This window comes from Aureobasidium subglaciale (assembly GCF_000721755.1).
Source record: "Aureobasidium subglaciale EXF-2481 unplaced genomic scaffold scaffold_26, whole genome shotgun sequence".
NCBI lineage: Eukaryota > Fungi > Ascomycota > Dothideomycetes > Dothideales > Saccotheciaceae > Aureobasidium > Aureobasidium subglaciale.
Genome location: NW_013566969.1, coordinates 103,569 through 125,277, shown reverse-complemented (window position 1 = coordinate 125,277; position 21,709 = coordinate 103,569). Strand labels below are relative to the sequence as shown.

The following is a 21,709-nucleotide window of genomic DNA, read 5'->3' as shown; positions in this document are numbered from 1 at the left end:
CGCCATACGCGAACTTGACCCCTACCGAGACGTCATCCTGTGATGGGCACTTGTCTTTTGAGCAAAGAACAACGACATTTTAATATTGGACCGTCATGAGATTGTGAGTAGACGCGATCGGCCACCGTGGTATGATGGCTCACAAGTACACAGGAACACGTCTCGTGGGGCGCTTCGCAAGGAAGCCTTCGAGAAGTTGGCCCTTTTGTCTGCACAGGCTCCATCTTCGCATGCAGCCCATCAAGATATACCACGTCTTTGTTCTCTATACAAGATTCCGGAGTCGTCGAGCGGAGCTGCCAAAGCTCCTATTGGTATCCGTGAACTTGAAGTCCTGATAGCTTTGTGCCGTGCCTCGTCTTCCATTGAGTCTCTGGAGCACGCCGAACGTCTGCTTCAACAAATAACACCCTACTTGACAGAAGCCCAGACTCAGACTTTCCGCCCTTCGCCTTTTTTGCGTCATGTTCACCCTTCGCCATGGGAAATGTTGGTGCACGAAGTCGCATCAGCCATGCTCAACATCGGTCTCAAGCATGAATCATTGCGACAGCAAGTCGTCACGACCATCATCGACACGATCGATATGTACGTGCAACAAGGTCAAACAATCGACGGGTTCAGCGCATCAGAGGGCTCTACCTTGGATTTTGACAATGCTTCCAAGACTATAACCTTCTGTGTATCTCTGCTAGGTTTCCTTTCAGCACTTACCGAAAAGCCTCAGATTTGTGAAGTACAGGAGCGGGCTTCTATCATCAAGAAGTTCCGGACTCTCTGTTCTGAAAAATTCATGGTAGCCATTGAAGGAACCCTCTCATCGGTTCGCAACTCTCACGGACCTCATATCAAAGAGTGGAAACGCTTGCTCAAGGTTTACGCTTCCATGGGAAGACCACTGGGAGCAATGCTGTTACAGCACGCATTCACAACATACTTGGCGGCCTCAGCCATCGTCATGGTCACGCCTCTCGACCTGCCGCAAGACGATCAGGTCTTGGATCACCTCCTTCAGCAGACCCCACAGAGTCTCTCTGGCCACGGCAGTGTTGTTGACGCATCTTCTCTAGAGCAGCTCACAGAGTTGCTGTCCGAGATTGTTGCTCTTCTCGATGCTGATGCCGATTACTTGCAGGTCAGTTCGGCCTGGCAACAACAACTGGCCTTCTCGACCAAGGCTAGCTGTCTTACAAGCTTCCTGTGCTGCTCGCTAGTGAGTGAGGATATCGCCGACGCCGATATTCTCATGGGCTGGCTGGACGGAGTCTTGACGGATCCTATTCAACTTGCAGATCAAAGACTTGCGGGTGTGACTCTCAAGTGCATGGCTATTCTTGCGAAGACCTCAAAAGCATTCGCTTCGAACCTGGCACGATCACTGCCTAGGTTCATTGTACAGGGAAGAATGACCAGCGAAACAGTAATCGTCGCAGCAAATTGTCTTGCGGACGTTCTGCAGTTACTGCCTCAGGATCTCGTCATTAGTACACTTTACAGTCTCGGAAACGTGCTCAGTACTGGACCTTCCACCAATCGCGCAAATACTTCCTTGTTCATTGATGGCAACGGAACTACCAATGGCACCATGAACGGATCGGTGACTTCGTACACTCAACAACCTACGGGAAGTTCCATATCTTTGATTGGTAACGATGACGAAGAGACAGTACTTGTCCATGCTGCTGTGGTCGAGGCAATCGTGGCTATTGCAAGGAGATACCAGGATGAGAAGATCACTGCACTGGCCATTTCGATGCTGGTACAGAAGATTGGTCGTGTCAATCATGCCGTCGATGCTAAGATCATCCTGGGATCTGCAGCTCTTGGCTCTCAAAGTGAGCCAAACGATTTACGCCCTTTGCTTAGATTGTACGCAAAACTCGTGACGGATGCGTTGGCAGCCAATGACATCTACATGCTCGATGGGATTATGGAAGCTCGCATGCTCATGGCAAAGAGCATCTCTCCTACATCGCCTTTATACGAGATTTACCTTACACACTTGCTAGATGGCGTAGTCAGCACGAGTGACGTTACCGGTCGCGACACCAAGAATCTGGTGATCGATAAATTGGCCGTTGGTCAGATCTCACAAGTATTGCCCCCTTTGGCTTCCCTTGCCGCTTTCATGCCTTACGAGTATACGCAATTTGAGGATCCTGAAATGGTCTCCGCACTAAGCCGAGATGCTTGGTTTAACCTCATCGCTCACGACTTTTCTCTCAACTCGGAGTTTGCCAAGATACACCACCAGGAGCTTCAAACTCTAGCATGGTACACACCATCTTTGATTGACAGCAACAAAGCGGACACACAAGAGAGCGGTATCGACCTCAACACTGTCCTTCGTCGCGGCATGACTCCTCAACATGCGGTCCAGCTGAAGTCTCAATTGATCTCTGCTTTGCCCTCGCATGAGACAGATATTAAGAGTCTAAACTATGCCGAGCTCACCTTCCTGAACGCTGCCCATTTAGTTGCAGTTCTACGTGCTCAGTCGGGAGATTGCACAAGAACGCTGGAATATTTCTTGGACCCGAAGTTCAAGAGTGGTGCCTTGAGTAACTGTTTACTTGGGGTGGCATTGAGCGCAGTGGATACCTACCTGTCAATTACCATGACTGGACGTAGTCAAACTTTCGCTGCGGCCAATCTGGCGCAACAGCTCGCAAGGCTGCTTGAAAGTTGTTGTCATCGCATTGACAAGGTACAGCAAGTTGCTACGCTCGCAGCAGACCGCATCATTGATCAGGTTCCTTCGTCTCTTTGCCAAAGGACCTCTCTTTTCGCTCTCTTGGAACTACTCAGTCTCATGTGGATCAGCTGTCTTGAGGCAGAGACTGATGAGTACGAATGCAAGTCATTTTACAGCTCCACGAAGGGCAACGTATCACTACAGCTTTCCGACAACCACATCTACCGACAGACCACCTTGCGAGCGTTCCAACAGAAGTGCCGTAGATGGGTGCTGAAGACGCTTGATCGTGCTCCCTTGGATATGAAGGGTCTCCTCCAGACATACCTTTCTGACTACGACGATGAGGAATCGTATGGTCGTATCTCCATGGGTCGATCCTTCGCTCTTGAGCTTGGTTCACTCATCCCAGGAACCGACCAAAGACTTGGCGCCATCGACCGTAGAATGGATCCTGGTGTCAACACTGCTTCTGACTTTGTCGCTCAGTACACGACTCGTCAAGAGTATCGCTATCTGGATACACTGTCCAGACAAGATGAAGAGCTTCTACACTCGCAGCAGACTGGGGTCATAGGACTGCCCCGTTCTGCTTTGAGCGAGCAAGCTCGTGAGACGACTACTACATTGAGGGAAATGAATAACACCCTGCGTGACCATCACCCTGTATCAATCGAGACCCAAAGGCCTAGTCTTCGACGTGCTGCAGCAGTGCTCTGCAAGGTCGATGCTGATCGATTCGGGCTCGCTCAGCAGCTGGTTGGTATACCTTTCACGACTTTCAACAAATCAGCCATCAAGCTGGGAGTCTCACTATGGATGGGAGTCATCAAAGAAAATCCACAGATGGAGTCTAGGATTCTTGTCGAGATTGCCGAAGGCTGGGAAACAACCATCCAGAAGAAGCGTGGTATCTTCACTCACACATTCCATCACCTTGATCCGTTTTTTGTCAAGGAAGAGTTTGCTCCTACTGACAAGAGCGCCATCACCAAACGTCAGCAACAAGTTCATGACCTGATTGCGCCACATTTCACACTTGTTCAGTTCTTGTCAAGTCACTTCAACGCGACTAGGTTGAGTAACCCGCATACTGGTCGCATCTTCCACCGTCTGATGCGTGTCACTCTTGCTGCACTGAGACGCAGCGGTAGTCATCCTCTTGCTCGTGAGGTTCACTTCCATGTCATATTGTTAGCTCTTCGTGTCATCAGTTATGGCACTGGTTACGATGAAAAGTCCCGATGGGAGCTCAAGGATCAGATCCTGTCCGCTGCTCTTAGGTGGTTCAACTTCCCGGCTCGCTGGTCGTTTGGAGGCAACAAATTGCAAGTCAAGGCTGAAGTACAGGTCATGTCGGATGTGATTCTGGCACTTCAAGCGGTTTCCTCTATGGGTGCCAGAATCTCATTTCCAATGCAGCCACTGCAAGCCAAGCAAGACCTGCTCCTTCATCTGCTTCAAAACGAGATAACTCGACTGAATGTCTGGCTATCTCCTTTGGGTCAGGACACTCCTCACACTATCTACGGCCAACAGGGCAAAGCCAATGATGCTGCCATTGCTGCTCTGGTCACAACAGCATGGGCCGAAGCACCATCTCTTGCTGTACAGATGGCTTCCAGGTTCCCATCGCCATTGATTACCAGTCAAGTTCGATCACTGTTGGTCAGCTACCCCGAGAAAGCACTGCATGAGCCTGACGCTTTGCAAATCATGCTTGGAACCGGTATGCCGCATGATGTCTCGTCTCAGTTGAAGTACCTGTTGTATTGGGCGCCGGTCAATCCCATCACGGCTGTGACCTACTTCCTACCAGCATATGGGAATCATCCCTTCATCGTACAGTATGCTATGCGTGCTCTCGAGAGCCACTCTGTCGATGTCACGTTCTTTTACGTACCTCAGATCGTGCAGACACTCCGCTACGATCTGCTAGGTTATGTTGAACGTTACATTGTCGAGACTGCCAAGTTCTCCGGACTCTTTGCCCATCAGATCATTTGGAACATCAAGGCCAATGCTTACAAGGACGAAGACTCACAAATTCCTGATGACGTTAAACCGACTCTTGACAAAGTCATGGAGTCACTCATCTCTAGCTTCTCAGATGAAGATCGTGATTTCTACGAGCGCGAGTTTGGATTCTTCAGTGAAGTGACGAACATCTCTGGAAAGCTCAAGCCATTCATCAAGCGACCCAAGCCGGAAAAGAAGGCGAAGATCGAAGAAGAATTGCGCAAGATCCAAGTTGATGTTGGTGTTTATCTCCCAAGTAATCCCGATGGTGTTGTGGTTGGCATTGACCGCAAATCTGGAAAGCCACTGCAAAGTCACGCCAAGGCACCATACATGGCGACGTTCCGCATTCGCAAGGAGAGGAGTCCGGATCTCGATGCTGTCGATGATGGTCTCGATCATGTAGCTGAAGAAGGCGAATCTCGCAAGGAGACCAGCTACGAAGTCTGGCAATCAGCCATTTTTAAGGTCGGTGATGACTGTCGTCAAGATGTGCTAGCACTGCAAATGATTGCGGCTTTCCGAGGCATCTTCAACAACGTCGGCCTGGACGTTTACGTCTTCCCGTATCGTGTGACCGCCACGGCTCCTGGATGTGGTGTCATCGATGTGCTTCCAAACTCCATCTCTCGCGATATGGTTGGTCGTGAAGCGGTCAATGGTCTCTACGAGTATTGGGTGTCGAAGTACGGAACAGAAGACTCGCTTCGATTCCAACAGGCACGCAGCAATTTCGTCAAGAGTATGGCTGCTTACTCGGTCATCTCCTACCTGCTCCAATTCAAGGATCGACACAACGGTAACATTATGGTAGATGATGCCGGCCACATCCTGCACATCGACTTCGGCTTTATCTTTGACATCGCGCCCGGTGGTGTAAAGTTCGAGCGAGCACCATTCAAGCTCACCGGAGAGATGATTGCTGTGATGGGGGGTTCCACACAGTCACAACCTTTCAGATGGTTTGAGGAGCTCTGCGTCAAGGCTTTCCTGGCCGCAAGACAACACGCAGAGAAGTTGAGCCACTTGGTTATTGTCATGCTGGACTCTGGCTTGCCTTGCTTCAAGCCAGAAACCATTCAGCATTTCAGAGAGAGATTCGTGCTTGATAAGAGTGAGCGTGAGGCTGCGGACTTTATGCGTTCGCTGGTTCGCTGGAGTGGAAAGAGTCATAGTACTGGTGTTTATGATCAGTTCCAGCTTCTTACTAATGGTATTCCTTACTAGTTGGAGACTGTTTGAAGAGCTGAAAATCAACAAATAGATAGCTTCTTAGCCTGTATCAACAAATGTTTCCTGGGACCAGCGGGTACTCTAAGTTATGCTCCGAGATTCGCGCGACAGAACGATACTTGAGGCTGTTTTGGCAGGTTATTGGGTATGCGCTTTCAGCCTCGGCATGTATCGAGGCTTCGCAAGTGAGCTTAGTGCGGGAGCGCTGAAAAATGGAATGGAACATGCATCCTCACAATGCTTGTAACGGTTCCAAACCTTTATTGTACTTAAAAGTCATAAACACCCCCTGAACACGGGAGTGCGTACACTGCTCCGTCGCACGGACGATGTACACCCTTTCCTAGCATTTTCACTCTGGACAGTAGACTACGCACAAACTGTTTTCACATACGACGGTTAATGTGCTAGTCCACTTCCCTGCACAGCAAGGGCAGTTAGCCAAGGGAAGCCCTGAGGAAGCCGATATTAGCAGTGAGCAAGGCGTACACTAACCGTTGGACGCAGGAGGAATCTGTATTGAGTCTTGTAGCACTGTGCATCACGCAACATACAATCTGGGTTGTGTTGCAGTCGAAATCGTCTTCCGTTTTGTCAGACGCGCTTCAAGTCTGCTAAACGGCAGACTCCTGCCATTTTTAAGCCACACATGTCGGTTTCCTTCGTTATCATGCATCATACAGTTCTTGATATTAGGATTGTGATCGGACTTGTTTTCCGGCAGAACGGCCTCATCAGACCTGACGTCGGATTTGATGATGCAGAGTTTTCTCACCAGGGCTTGAATTGTAGCACGCGTAATGTGTCAATTGGAAGATCCGGGTCTACTGAGCTAACAGAGACATGATGGTTGTTGCAGCAGATGGCAGGTCCGAATTAGCGACGAAGGGGCTGGACGAAGGCCGCATCACGGCGTCTTCTCCGTCGCCACCACAGCAAAGTCTCGGCCAGTCGAATCGCAAGTTGTACGTTTGGCAGGTCGATGGTTTTCGCTTCCGGTCGCCAGATCCACAGTGTTCATCGTACTTGATGAAATGCTCTCGCTACCGCAAACCAAAATGATCTATCTGGCTTGGTCGATAAATCGAGCTTGAGGTTTGCGAGAGGATCTAGACCGCGGCCCTTAATTTTGAGCCGCAAGGGTTGTTCCTGAGGCTCAAAAACTCTACCGAAAGATCCTCGCTCTGGTGCTAAGTTCAATTGGGTGACCTCGAGAGTCTTTTCTTTGTTCACGGATCATTCCGGGTTCGACGTAGACGAGACTGATCGAACTATCACTCCTCGAACCAAAGTTTGGGCGCAGATCAGCCGAGTAAACGTCGAGGAGTGATCGAGATCCAGAATCCATCAGAGACTCAGGATCCGAATCGTCATTTGTATCACCTCGGAGTAGCATGCGAAGTAGACAGCAAGGGATGGGTGCTGATCTGATTCAAAGATGGTCAGCCTCCCAAGGTCCATGCGGATCGGGAGCAGGTCCGAAGACTCGCGACATCGTTACAATATTTAGCGAGCTTTTGTACGACATCTTCAACGGCTCAATACAGTTTGAGGCTCTGTGCTTCTACACGCGACTCTAATCCAAATTCTGATGTAAATCGCGAGCATCGTAATTCCGACAAACGAATCTTCTAGCATCTTAGTCGCTCCTTCCAGAAGGTGTCTCGTTCTGGGAGCTTTGCCACCGGGCCTTTCAAGGCCGTGCAAGAACCTTCTGATATGAAGCTTCATGCATGCCCTCCTCTACACACGCGGCTTTAGGCGACATGTATATTCACTGGCGAAAGTCTAGAGTTTAGTTCGCGTGGTATCCTCTCGGTAGCGCCGAATGACGTTTACCGGGATCTGGACACTCAATGGCTTCGGCTCTAAAAGCTTTCGCCCTGTCGGCGTTGTCTCCTGACTTATGCTATCTCTTATTCATTGGACAATTCCCTTCCTGTCTGCTCATGGTATAAAGAACGTCAGCACGGCTCCAATCACAGCCACATGTTACTACGGTTGGTCGAACTCCTTGACGTTCTGTGCATACCAATTTTCGACGCGAGATCCGTAGTCAAGGCTTTGGCGCGGCATCTGCAATCTAGGGTTGGTGCCGCCGATTCTCACTTACACGCAAAGTCAGTCCAATCGTGAGTTCGCGATCTCATCCTGCCTAGAAGTTTTACCGACACTATCTCACGCTACCGATGAAACTCGATCGCGGCGTGGTTCCCATGCATGATGGTCTACCGCGATATGTTTGGGAATATGGCAAAGTGGATTCACCGTCTCGTTGACAGTTCACTCTCCACTTCACCTTTTCAGACTAGCCGTCTTCGTTTCATCAGTCTTTTCCGTCCGCTGCCCGTCCTTCTCCCCTTTTTTCCTTCCTCCAGCCTGCCTGTTAGTCAGCATCAGTTGTTTTGTCTGCAGCATTTATCAAGTGCAAGCAACATTTGGGCTGATATGCACTAGCAACGTGGTCAACTTACCTACATCTTGGCTTTTCTGCTACTTCCCTTAAAGCAGCCTGCTTCCAGCAATTGCGTTTGACTCAGGGTCAAGGACATATCCTTTGACCTACAGAATTGTAACATTCTTGCCAGCCAATGTCGTATCATCTCATTTTAAAGCTGACGCCATCTCAGTGTTTGAAAGGTGGCAAGCTGTGGTCGAAACTCCTTTACAATGGGCGAGGCACCGCCAGCGCATGACCGTCACGCTTCTGGTCACCTAGAACACCAACAACTTACACCAGTCATTGGGATCAGCCAATCGCCAGAGGAATCATTTACGGATTCGAAAGCACAGGCTCCTTTCCACTCACAGTTCGATATGTTTCCTCAGGTGTCGCAAGCGATAGCAACTCAGCACGGTAATTACCTTTCTAGTTATGACCATCAGCACTCGGTACCTCGACTCGACATGAAGTCTTTGGGTCATGCGTTGCCTGGCTCTCCTACTCTATCGGCGCCTGCGCAAGGCTTCACACAGCACCCACAATCTCACATCGGCAGAATGCCTGTTCAAACCTTGAACATGAATTCTCGAACGCAATTTCATCAGCACGGAGCTCAGGGCCCGATGGCGCATGGCCAGGCGTATCTACCTTCCTTCGCACATGACCACTATGCCCCATACGCCCATACACCTAGTCGCATGACCTTGCAAGCACAAGGACGACCCATTTTTGGACATTCAATGACTGCTGCCATGCCTTACAATAGTTCTGGTTACACCGATCAGCCACACCGCTTTTCAACATACCTGAGTACGTTAACCCGATGTCCGGATCGATGACCAGCGACTCGCCATCGATCTACTTTGACAAAGCCCACCATCACTGCCCCGGAACTTTGCTTGCTGACTGTCTGACATAGGCCATCCCCGACGTGATCTAGTTATAGAGGCCGCTACTTCCTTCCCCAGAGGTCCTCCGAGAAAACCTAGACAATCTGGCCATGCGCTTTGGGTTGGAAATATCCCTCCTGGCACGACCATTGGCGACCTGAAGGACCACTTCTCGCACGAAGCGACGGACGACATCGAGAGCGTGTTTCTGATTTCAAAAAGCAACTGTGCATTTGTCAACTACCGCGATGAGGCTGCGTGCGCTGCTGCCATGGCTAGATTTCACGAGTCTCGATTCCAAGGTGTGCGCTTGGTATGCAGGCTACGTCGTGGCACGCCTACCAGTGATGACTCGACAGAGACGCCTGATACATTGACGGCAGGATCAGACACCAAGACGGACAAGTCACGTCCAAATGTGCGCCGCGCAAACAGTGGCCCAATCATCGTGGACGGTTCGGCCAACCACTCTCGTGAGAAGGAGAAGCCTGTTGGTCCTTCTGAGAGTTCTGATATTCCCAATGACACCGATGAGATTCAGGATGGTGTAACCAACCCATCACGCGTCCCTGAGAAGTACTTCGTGGTCAAGAGTCTCACATTGGCAGATCTCGAAGCAAGCGTGCGCAACGGGGTCTGGGCAACTCAAAGTCATAACGAGGTTGCATTGAATCATGCCTACGACGTAAGCCCTGCGAAACCCTGCCTCACTGATCACACAGCTGACTTTACCCAGACCGCCGACAACGTCTACCTCGTCTTTTCTGCCAACAAATCTGGCGAATACTTTGGTTATGCTCGTATGCTCAGTCCCATCGCGACGAATCACAATCTTGCATCTTCGGCCAAATTACAACCAAAACCCAGAGATCTGGACAGCGGACCGAAAGCCATACCTACCACAGCGACCCAATGGGCACCAAAGGGTCGCATCGTCGATGACTCGGCACGCGGAACCATCTTCTGGGAAGCCGATCGATCACAAGGAGAAGACGCCGTCAGAATTCCCCAAACGCAAGAGGAGGAAGCATCATCTCGACATCAAACACAAGAGTGGGGCAAGTCTTTCCAGATTGAATGGATATCGACGAACAGACTCCCCTTCTATCGCACTAGAGGCCTTCGTAATCCGTGGAACGAGAATAGAGAGGTCAAGATTGCAAGGGATGGAACAGAGATTGAACCTGGTATTGGATCACGGCTTGTGCAGATGTTCCATCGGCCAATGCAGATACCTCAGGGTGCTGTAGTTATGGCTCCTGAGAAGGGACCTCGCTGCTCTGTTTGAGCACTTGCCAAAAGTTACAAAGCAAGATACTCTAACATGAGAATATTCGTAGCTATAGACACGACGAAGTATCTATGTTAGAGATGGTCGATCACAGATCATGACTTTCTACCATCTCATTTGAAGCATGATGAGGGAACGCCAAAGAGAAGGAAACGGTAGCTGAGTAGGTCACTGTAAACCATTAGAACGGCGACCGACAAATCAGCTACCGTGTAAGTTTCCTTTGAGTCGAGGTATAACGAAACCAGCATTGATACTTGTGTAGGACTCGTTTTGAGCTAAAACCCGCGAGAGCGAGGAAAGACAAAGCGAAAGCGAAGATATGCGGGTCCCATCGATTACGGCTCAGAAAATTCTCGTCAAGCCACCGAACCACAGCCTCTTTCTCAGCCACTGCCTCTCCGTCTTCAGTTGCATACTAGGTACCATGACGCAGTTGGCAACAAAGCAAGTCAGACATTCGCCAAGGTCAAGCAGAGTCGCATCGTGGTCGAGACTTTCAAGGCTTCGTAATTGGAGCGGCTCCACCTTCTGTGGGTGCGGTCGTCACACGCTCAGAGCGCGATGTGAGAACGATCTGAAACTCGCGAGAAGCAGTGTTCATGGCTCTTTCTAGACTTCCGACGCTTTCGGTGATGCGACGTTCAATGTCGGTCTTGCGAGCGAGAAGACCGCGAAGGGTCTCAAAAGCTGACTGGTCGGGAGTCGTTGCATCGGCAACTTGTCCGGTTCTAGAGCAGTCGATTTTAGCCTTCTGCCACGCGTGAGGCTCAAAACTTCCAAGTGGCAAGTAGTGCCGGATTTCTGTCGGATGTGGCAGAGAAGTGGGCAGGGGAATTTGAGATTGCCATGGTGGGAGAGTGTGTGGATGATATGCGTTGGAGCACATGACTACATTTCGCAATGATTGTTGGCTTACTGTTTTGCTGCATCACTGCGCTTCAAGGCTTCGATCTTCTCCTTCAACTCCTTTTGCTTGTTGGCACGATTCTTGCGGAAGCCTGTACGCGCCTTTTGCTGGCGAGACTTGACCTTTGCAGCACAGATGAATCAGCAAGTGAGGCCAAAGAGATTGAGACTTTGATGGAAAGCGATTTTCTCGTTGGTTTTGCACGAACAGCTTACTGCTGTGTTCCATAGCGAATTCTGCTTTGTGACAAATTCATTACTTTCTCCACCAGTTTCTTTGGCTTCGGCTGGTCTCTGCGATCTTATTGGAGGCATGATTGTGACTCGATACTGGGGGCCCAGAGACGATAGAAGCGGGATCTTAGAGGCCGGGTTCGCTCCTTGAGTACAAGTCAATCGCAAGATGTTGTCAATGTATCGAGAAGATGGTACTCATTCAGCAAGATAGTCGGTTTAGAGCGGATTGGCAGGGTTAAGCCGAGTACCCGAACGGGAAAGAGCGCGATTGCGGGGTAAATCCTGGTTTCTCTCCCTGGAGAAAAATAATTGCGCTCAGCGTCCAACATTCCTTCACACACACACACATTACTTGACAAGATGGGTCTCGCAGGTCCCAAAAGACGCAGCAAGATCGGTAACGATCCTAACAACAACAACTGGGTCAAAGCGACAGATTCCTTCGGCCACAAGATTCTCGCATCACAAGGATGGAAGCCTGGTGACACGCTCGGCGCCAAAGACGCAAACCACGCCTCACACTACACCGTCGGCAGTAACTCACATATCCGCGTCCTGCTGAAAGATGACAATCTCGGTCTGGGTGCTGCTCGCGCGGGAAATAATGCAGAGACATTCGGTCTGAGTCTGTACTCGGGTCTGCTGGGCAGATTGAACGGCAAATCAGAGGCCGAGGTCGAGAAGCAACAGACGGCACAAAGGGACGTGGAGTTGGCCATGTACCAAGGAAGGAAGTTCGGCAACATCAACTTTGTCAGCGCTGGTTTCCTGGTCGGCGACAAGATGGATCTCAAGTCGACCGTCATGCCCAACTCGACACTTACTTCCCAACAATCTGCGCCGGACGCAACGAACAAGAAGCGAAAGAGATCAGAAGCCGAACAGTCCACAAACGATGCCTCATCAGACTCCGACTCCTCTGACTCCTCAGACGACGAGGACGTGGAAGAGGCGCCCAAGCCGAAGAAGATCAAGGAGTCGAAAAAGGACAAGAAATCAAAGAAGTCTTCATCAAAGGCTGCCAGCATCGAAAGCACAGACGAGGCCAGATCGAAAGACAAGCGCAAGAAGGAGAAGAGGGACAAGAAGCGAAAGGCTACGGACGGAACAGGCTCCGAGGACGAGACACGGGCAGAGAGAAAGGCACGCAAGGCAGAACGACGTGCAAAGAAAGCAGCAAAGAAGGAAGAGAAGAGGAAGAGAAAGGAGGAGAAAAAGGCAGCCAAGTCGGGCACTGCAACACCATCAACGGCTCCTGGAACTCCTGCAGAACCTGCCCCTGTGGCTGCTCTATACGGCAGGCAAAACGTCCGTCAGCGATACATTGCTCAAAAGCGTCTTGCCTTTATGGACCCGCAAGCCATGAAAGAGGTACTATTCGTTTCCTGCTACTGCATGTTCCAAGAGCTAACTTATTTCGCAGATCTTCATGGTAAAAGCATAGAAGTACCTCTTGCTCAAGTCCTTCCATCTTTCTGCGGGCCACAAAGCGTAGTGTGGTCCTCGTTTTCGAATTTCTCATGGCACATCATGTACGGAAAGCCTAGAAAAGCGTTCTGTTCTGTCTTCCGGCGCAATGCATATGGTCCCAGGCGTTTTTCCACGTGCGTTGTCCCTACTTTGATCACTCCAAGATCCTTCTCAGAAAGCAATCATTTTCACCCTATCGTAGAACTTCTGAGAGCTGTATGTAAGTGAGCACATGTGAGGCAGGCGAAAGTTGGTGGAAATTCCACCTAGATCACCATGAAGGCAACACTTGAAAGGCAGAGTCACTTTCGAGCTGTGAATCCTGATTCACCACTGACAAGTGATTGCGTCTTGAGGGAGCGACGCAATCTAAACTCCGACAGCCCGTGCAATCGCCGACGGAGTCTGGGGGATCGGCGCTGTGACTTCCGCCCTCGATATTGACTTGCCTTCCATCTCTTATTGTTTCTCATCAGGAAACAGTCGCCATCGCGGAAGCTCATACTCGGTCAGGATGTCGTCAGCTCTGGATACTGGAGTCACTAAAATCACACTTTTATCGTGTGCGCCCAAGTCAGAACGAATCGCAGAAGACGCCGAGGCTTTTTCGATATTCTTCGATAATTGCCGCAATGCTTTCCAACAAGATTATAGTGGCAGACCACGAAAGCGTGCAAGACTTGGAACCACAGACAATATCGACTCTACCAACCCTTCTCTTGCCTCAGGAATCACTATCGCTCGCTTTGACCTGAATCTGCACATATCTTCAGGTACGACTAGCCACAGCGAATCATCAACTACCTTGGAAGACGACATCGAGGTTGGTCTTGTCGATGCTCACGACCTAAATACCTCATCTCCGTCCTTCTCGTTGGTTGGTCATGCTGGTTACAAGAAGAGCTCGACTCTAACATTTCAAACCACCACTCCCCTTTCTCCAACTACAGCCGACCTTCTTTCACGCCTACTGAGTCTGGAGAAGCGTTCGAGACGTAACGTCAAGCCCGGAGTTTGCAGATCCACATGTCGCCTACATCGTTCGTCGGGCTCATCAGGTCCTGTGTATACCTTGGAGTGTAGCATCATCTGGCTCGACGGGCAGTCTGCTTTTGGGCCAGCGGCAACCAAGAAGGAAGATTGGGCTACGCTTACTCAATTCTACAAGGCGCCTCAGTGTGCTCAAGGAAAATCTTGGACACCGCAAGAGTTCTATGCTAGTGTGCACTCTCCGCCAGAAGATGCGCAGGTTCCCGAGATTGTCAATCGCAAGGTGCTCGAGACGGAATTGTATCCTTTCCAGAAACGCGCTGTTGCATGGATGCTCGAGCGAGAGACTCCGAGCCCTGATTCTCGCGAAGTCTGGCTATCCTACAGTCCCGTTACGGATGCCAGTGATCAACGATACTTTGTTAGCCACTTGGAAGGCGTCATATGCTCTGCATCTTATCTCGGTGCTTTTCGAGAACCTACAGGTGGTATCTTGGCAGAAGAAATGGGACTCGGAAAGACTTGCGAGCTCATAGCACTTATGTGCTTGAACAAGCGAACAGTATCCGACATGGAAGAGACAACCACGCACGCCCTCACAAAGTCCAGAGCGACGCTCATTGTCACACCACCGACCATCTTACAGCAATGGAAAGATGAACTCGCTCGACACGCACCCGGTCTTTCAGTTCTCCACTACAAGGGTGTCTCTAACGTTTCATCGTCCAGACGAGAAGCTCAATCATTGCTGGAAGACCTTGCGCAACGAGACGTGGTCATCACCACGTACTCCACCTTGGCCAAGGAGGTTCACTTCGCCGTCGATCCTCCTGAGCGGTCGTTGCGCCAAAGGGAGCGTAAGCGCACTCGACCTCGTAGCCCTCTTGTACAGATGCACTGGTGGAGAGTCTGCTTGGATGAGGCACAGATGGTCGAGTCAGGCGTGAGTGCTGCAGCTCGCGTAGCCTCTCTTCTTCCTCGTCAGCACGCTTGGGCTGTATCCGGAACGCCTCTGAAGAAGGACGTGCAGGATCTCTTTGGACTTCTCGTGTTTCTCAGATATCAGCCATTTTGTAACTCTGCCGCAATTTGGCAGCGTCTCATTCAACAATACGCCGACATGTTCAAGACGTTGTTCGGCAGCATAACACTCCGTCACACCAAGAATTACGTCCGTCATGAACTCAGGCTACCCCCTCAAAGAAGGGTAGTCTTGACTCTGCCATTCACGCAAGTCGAGGAACAAAATTACAAGACCTTATTCGAAGCCATGTGTGAGGAATGTGGATGCCGCTCCGATGGTTCGCCCCTTGTTGATGATTGGGATCCCGAGTCGTCCTTCGTACTTCAAAAGATGCGTGCTTGGCTTTGCCGATTGCGTCAGACATGTCTTCATCCTCAAGTTGGTGGAAGAAACAGAAAAGCTCTTGGGCGCGGACAAGGTCCTTTACGTTCTGTAGCCGAGGTTCTTGAGGTCATGATAGATCAGAACGAGACATCCATTCGTACAGAAACTCGTCTTGCTGTCACTACAGAGCTCAAGCGAGGTCACATTATTGGTAACCCAAAGGACGACGATCATCGCGCTGCCAAGGCTCTCAAGATTTATACATCAGCACTTGAAAAGTCGGAAGCGATTGTTGCAGAGTGTAGGACGAATCTTGCCAATGCACTTGTCCATGAGAATGGCAAACAAAGGAAGTATGATGGTTCTGAAGACGAGAAATCGCCGGAAGACACTTCCGAAGGTCGATGCAGGCTTGCTCTGTACTCCGCTCTACAGCTTCAACACGCCTGTTTCTTCTTCATTGGTACAACCTACTTCCAAATGAAGTCCAACATCAATATCACCGAACCAGAGTCGAAGAAGTTCAAAGAGCTAGAGGAACTCGAATCAAACTACTACGAATCTGCCAAGTTGATCCGCAAAGAGATCCTTAGCGAGGACGCTGCGAAAGCAGAAAAGCTTATGCACAAGGTGGCAGAAGAGAAGGACAATTTCGATCTCAAGCCCTCCAAACTAGCCGCGATTGAGAGTCCTGGTGGTGTGGAGAATGTCAAGATAGTAAGTCTCGATAACCGGTGATGGTCCATCTGAAGCTGATTGACTAACCGTTTGCAGATGCACAAAGCTAGAGCTCTTGCTGGTATAATGAACGGCCAAGCAAAGCTCATCACTGCATGGACAACGAAGGCTGTGGATCTGCTTCTCAAGCCCCTAGTCGACAAGGATGAAGAAGGAAACGAGACCACCGGTGAGGAGTACGAAGACTCAACAAAAATGCAGGACTCGCTGAACGTATACCTCGATGTTTTGAACGCAGTCATTGCCGATCGCTCAACTTGCGTCACAGGACAGACAGCGCCTCGTATAGACGCTGACATGAACTTCTTGCGCCAGAACGCTATTTGGGAAGATGGACACGCACCAGCTCTGACGCTTGAGTTGTTGGGCGAGCGTAACAAATTGAAGCAGAAGCCCGATGATCTGCAATCTTTGCGCGGTCTGATCCATGAGATCCGTGGTATTGAAACAGCCCTAGAATGGCAGGAGGGCAGTGCTCGAGCCAGGGCGGAGCTACAGATTGTTCGAGATCAGCTCAAACAACTCGCTTCCATCACAGAAGAAGAGACAAAGGCTGTGGAGCATCTCGAGAAGATGAGCCGACTCTTCCTCGCTACTATGAACCAGCGCCTTGAGTTCTATCGACAGCTCCAACAAATCTCGGATACCGTGGCACCTCACAAACAAGATTGGGACGACACACTGGATGTAGCCGGCCTCGAGTATGTGACTCGCCAGCAAGAAGCCCACACCAAGACTCTCGCAGCTCTGAAGACGAAGCATCGCTTTTTACTTCATCTCCGCGAGGAAAGCACCACTTCGCAAGAAACGCAAAAAATCTGCGTCATTTGCCAGAGCTCCTTCGAGCAGGGCGTCCTTACCGTCTGCGGCCATCAGTACTGCAAAGAATGTATCAACCTCTGGTGGAACGCCCACCGCACTTGCCCGGTCTGCAAACGCCATCTGTCTCTTCAAGACTTTCACCAGATCACCTACAAACCGCAGGAGCTACATGCACAAGAGGAAGACTCCGAACCTTCTTCGCCAAGCCAAGGGTCCAACAAGAGCACAACTCCAGGCACCTCCATCTACGCCGACATTGGCAATGACGCACTTGCACAGATCAAGTCTATCGATCTCAATGGTTCATTCGGTACGAAGATCGACACTCTGGCTCGTCACATCCTCTGGATCCGTCAACATGATCCTGGCGCAAAGGCAATTGTGTTCAGCCAATTCCGAGAATTCCTTGATGTCCTTGGTACCGCATTTAAGCAATTCGGCATCGGCTACTCACGCATGGGAAAGGCGCATGCCATCGACCGCTTCAAGAACGACGCTAGCGTCGAATGCTTCCTCCTCGACGCAAAAACCGACTCTTCAGGCCTGAACCTCGTGAATGCGCAATACGTTCTCCTCGCCGAACCTCTGATCAACACAGCCATCGAACTCCAAGCCATCGCCCGCGTGCACAGAATCGGTCAACAACGCCCCACAACCGTGTACATGTACCTCATCGGCGACACGGTGGAAGAAGCAATCTATGAAATCTCAGTCGCGAGACGGGTTGCCCATATGCAAAGCAAACGCTCCTCTTCTACCAAAGCCAGCACACCAGTGTCGGGAGAAGCGGCTATTGATGCAGCTAATTCGTTGGAATTGCAACAAGCTCCTGTTTCCAAACTGCTTGTGCAAGGGAGAGGGGAAGGCGAGGTTGTGCCTAATGACGATCTTTGGAGTTGTCTTTTTAGAAAGAAACGGCAGGGGGAGCAGGGTGTTGTGTCTGCGGAAATGGAGGGGGAAGTTGGTAGGTTTCTTCGAGGGGAAGCTGCAGAGAATAGACGTGCTGCTAAGTAGAGACAAGGATTTTGCAACAAAAAAAAAGTAAAAAAAAATGGACGAAGAAGACCAGCAGATCCAAGCATAATAAAAGGCGGCAAGAAAGGAAAACGAAGAATGAGTGATGATGATACTTTTGAAATGAAAAAGGCCACGATCAAACCTTGATGGATATGGAAATCTTTTGATACCCCCAGAACACTGCAAGATAGTAACAAGTAAAAAAAACCCCCCATCCTTTTACCATTGGCAAGAGATGAATGAAAATACACCTTCTATACTATTTCTCTCCTCTTCCTCCCCATCAACACCCTGTCTCAAAGACTCTTCTCCCCATCAACACCCTGTCTCAAAGACTCTTCTCCCATTATCCTCGCTGCCGATATGAGTTAAGTTGGAACTTTGAAAGGTATATATATGCATGTGTATTTTTTTTTATTTTTTTAATTGTAAAAGTTGAACTGAGGTTTCTTGGAGGGAGAAAAAAAAATGTATATATATACATGAAAAGAAAGGTAGGTAGGTAAGTAGGTATATTTAATTCTCTCTCTCTTTTCTCTTGCGCCACAAAACGATGCCCTTGGGTGAGATGAGTGGATTGTTCGCAATGTTTTGTTCTTTTTGCAATGAAGGTATGTTTGCAAGTATTTGTTTCTTGAGACTGTGCGCTTGAAGAAGGTTTCTCGTGGACCTGATGAAGTCTTTCTTTGGGTATAAGGGATATGAGGTTTTCACTGGTGCGCCGTGTCTCGCTCCATGTCTGTTTCTTCGCCCCCCCATTTACTTCTTCTTCCTCTTTGTCATGTGTTTCGGCGATGAGAGTATTAGTCGTCATTTGTATCCAGTACCCTTCCCTCTCATGGCCTTTTCATGTTGTGGTTGGAGAAACGTCTGCTTTATCTCAAGACACTCTCCTCCCACTACCCCGTCTCGCATCCACGGCATCCCTGGCATCTACATGCTCACTAGCCCTCAAGAGTGTAGAAAGACTGGCTTTGTTTCTCTCGGCGCCTGCATCACCGTTTTGTATCGGACGCATCACCACAGGCGGATTTGTGACGTGGCGTAATGTGGGTGACGAGTACATGGATGACGGTGTCGAGTTATGGTGGTTGTTGGGTCCATTTGGCACAATGGGAGGGAGGGTGGTGTGCAGCGGCCAATTCATCAGAGGTGTTGCGGAAGTTTTCCGGGGTGCGTGGGCGTCTAGGTGGCTAAGAGGGGGCAGAGTGTTTGCAGAGGGTTGTTGCTGAGGAAGAAGTGGAGATTTGGTCGCAGGTCTCTGTTGGTGTATTTGGTGTTGTTGGGGGGCACTGGTGTGGGCGCTGGAAAGGGGCGGGCGCGAGCTTGTGGGTGATGTGGAGCCGTCGTCGTCTTGCGAGGTCGTGTAGGTTGTAAAGGTGGAGATGGAGGGGTTTCTGTGCGGCATGGCGGTCGAGGAATCGGCTTGTTGGGTGGATCTCCAGGTCGAGTAGGAGGAGGCGGTGTCGCCGCTGGAGGTTGGTCGGGGAGGGGGAAATTGGCGAAAGGGCTGCGTGTTGGGCGAGCTGTGGGTGGGTGACGGCTGGACTTGATCACCGTCTATAGCGTCGACACCATCGAGGCCATCGACGCCCTCATCGCCGTCCATGTGCGAATCGTCGTAGCTGCGTGACTGACCACTCGACAGCCGCGTCTTTGGCTTCTTTGCGTCCCCTTGGGCATTGCTCTCCGAGTGCTTTGCCCGGAAGTCGATCAAATACTCCTGGTAGGCCTTGTACTGCGGTGTCTTCTTGTATGTCCTTAGTTCCGAGTAGTACGTGTCCTTGAGGGCTTGTGCTTCGCGTTCGCAGGGTTCCTTTTCGTGAGCCTGGAGCTCTTGCCAGCGCTCGCCCACCAGTTTGGCAATCTCGGTAAAGCTGAGATCCTTGCCTTTGAGTTCATCGCGCACCTCTACACGTGTCTGTCAGCAGTGCCTTGACATGGCTGCGTGCTCCGATACTCACGATTCGAGAAGATGACGTATGCCGACGGCGGTCGCTCCGGTGCATGTTCGTCTGCCTGTACACACAAAGCTTTAGCTTCTGTTCGCCCATCATCATGTGCCGACGCTATGCCTACCTTGGGGTGCCGTCTGTACTTCCGTTTCGACCGCGTTGGCTGTCCATTGCTGGCACTGGTGGTTGACGTTTCCTGCGTCGTCGAGTCCTGTGATCGCTGCTGCTGTAGTTGAGGATTCTGTGAGTCTCGCTTCTTCCGCGCCTCGTCGTTCACCACAGAGTCGTCTCGTAATGCAGAATGTAAGAGCAAAGGCAGCGGCGTCCTGTCCTTGGATGCATTGAGTATTGCTCGCTGAAGTTTCTGTCGTCCATGGTCAGTAGGTATTCCCGTATGACACCTAACTTTACACAAAAACGCACCCTTCGATGTCCAAGCTTCACTCCAAGAGCCTCCCTGTATAACACGTTAGCATCATGTATGCAGCCATCCGCCGTCAGACTTGCGAAACTTACAAATCCGATTCTGTGATATCCATAAGCGTCTCCCATGTATCAAAGCCCTCTTCGACAAGAGCATCATGATAGCGCGACAGGTCCAGTCGCTCGAGAAAATCCTTGAGAGTCGTCATAAGTGCGCCAGATTCTCCCAATATAACATTCAAAGCTTGCAAGACCAAGGGCTCCGCTTCTTTAACAAAGAATGAAATCTAACAACAGGACTAACATGCGCTAGTACAGAAGTAGCTTCTTGCCTGATCAGCTGCAAAAGTCCGTCACGTCGACATTCTGTGCCTGGATTGATTGAAGACGAGGGAAGGAGAGAAGCGGCAATGGGGAATGACAAACGGCGATGCTGAAGTCTCACGATGTTGATGTCGATGGACCAGATGTTACCTTTCGGTATGGCCTCCGAGCACAAAAGCAATCAATCAGAAAGCCACGTCGTGACGAGTCCAGTCAACAAGCGCACAAAATTTGTCCTGGAGAAGCAGGCTGGATGTGCTTTGACGCCGTGCTATTCGTCCAGGCAATCGCCTCCCTGCCTTGAGCTAGTTCTTGACGCTGCGGGCAGATTGGGACTTTGCGAGAGCGTAAAAGAGGGTGGCGCTCGTCTTTTCTGCTGGGTCGGAACAAGAAGTTGGGAAAAGAGGAAGTAGCAGGAGAGGAGTTCGGGGTTAGTTCCGAACCCGGGCGTTCGATTCCTGTGACGATGATCGCGTGTTCGGTGGGGTTCAGACGAACGACACGCGCGCGACGTCTAGATGCGAGTTTGCTGAGAATGATGGGATTACGAGGCGCAAGCGAATGCCGTTGTTGCTGTTGTTGTTGTTGATGTTGCAGCAGAAGAATTGGATGAGGGATGTGGTAGAGAGACTCTGTTGTACTCTCGATTAACGATTGCAAAGATGCCAGCGTCCTCCGTTTAGTGCATCAGGCCCTTTTCCTCCTTCTGCTCGATAACCGAAGCCTAATTTGTCCATATCGAGCGAAACGCTTCCTTTTGTTGTTGGCGAACTGCCTTCTCCCTACCCATCACCGATGCCATTCTGCGATCTCACCGAAAAAGGCTTTGCCCATGTGTCACTATGGCCAACCGAATTACCTACCTAATTCGTGATGTGCGGATACGTTTACGATCGTACGACGGG

At 50.4% G+C, this 21,709-nt stretch overlaps 6 protein-coding genes across 6 annotated transcripts; 4 read left to right on the top strand and 2 right to left on the bottom strand.

Annotated features, from left to right (window-relative positions):
- Positions 1-95: 95 nt before the first annotated feature.
- AUEXF2481DRAFT_8233 (uncharacterized protein) lies at positions 96-5,941 on the top strand (the record flags this gene model as incomplete). The annotated part of the gene is made up of 2 exons (XM_013484767.1): positions 96-103; positions 154-5,941. The coding sequence occupies 2 exons, from the start codon at positions 96-98 to the stop codon at positions 5,939-5,941; spliced, it is 5,796 nt and encodes a 1,931-aa protein (XP_013340221.1).
- Positions 5,942-8,617: 2,676 nt separating this feature from the next.
- Positions 8,618-10,568, top strand: AUEXF2481DRAFT_8232 (uncharacterized protein; the record flags this gene model as incomplete). Its single annotated transcript, XM_013484766.1, has 3 exons — positions 8,618-9,200; positions 9,310-9,965; positions 10,017-10,568. The coding sequence occupies 3 exons, from the start codon at positions 8,618-8,620 to the stop codon at positions 10,566-10,568; spliced, it is 1,791 nt and encodes a 596-aa protein (XP_013340220.1).
- Positions 10,569-11,070: 502 nt separating this feature from the next.
- Positions 11,071-11,795, bottom strand: AUEXF2481DRAFT_91848 (uncharacterized protein; the record flags this gene model as incomplete). Its single annotated transcript, XM_013484859.1, has 3 exons — positions 11,071-11,347; positions 11,491-11,603; positions 11,697-11,795. The coding sequence occupies 3 exons, from the start codon at positions 11,793-11,795 to the stop codon at positions 11,071-11,073; spliced, it is 489 nt and encodes a 162-aa protein (XP_013340313.1).
- A 223-nt stretch (positions 11,796-12,018) lies between these two features.
- AUEXF2481DRAFT_43699 (uncharacterized protein) lies at positions 12,019-13,465 on the top strand. The gene is made up of 2 exons (XM_013484790.1): positions 12,019-13,088; positions 13,141-13,465. The coding sequence occupies exons 1-2, from the start codon at positions 12,078-12,080 to the stop codon at positions 13,159-13,161; spliced, it is 1,032 nt and encodes a 343-aa protein (XP_013340244.1). The 5' UTR covers positions 12,019-12,077; the 3' UTR covers positions 13,162-13,465.
- A 22-nt stretch (positions 13,466-13,487) lies between these two features.
- On the top strand, positions 13,488-18,353 carry AUEXF2481DRAFT_111821 (uncharacterized protein). Its single transcript, XM_013484858.1, has 2 exons — positions 13,488-16,242; positions 16,300-18,353. Exons 1-2 carry the CDS (start codon positions 13,702-13,704, stop codon positions 18,097-18,099), a joined length of 4,341 nt encoding a protein of 1,446 aa, XP_013340312.1. The 5' UTR covers positions 13,488-13,701; the 3' UTR covers positions 18,100-18,353.
- Positions 18,354-18,982: 629 nt separating this feature from the next.
- AUEXF2481DRAFT_32739 (uncharacterized protein) lies at positions 18,983-20,689 on the bottom strand (the record flags this gene model as incomplete). Its single annotated transcript, XM_013484777.1, has 5 exons — positions 18,983-20,013; positions 20,067-20,121; positions 20,182-20,421; positions 20,481-20,514; positions 20,574-20,689. 5 exons carry the CDS (start codon positions 20,687-20,689, stop codon positions 18,983-18,985), a joined length of 1,476 nt encoding a protein of 491 aa, XP_013340231.1.
- Between the last annotated feature and the right edge of the window lie 1,020 nt (positions 20,690-21,709).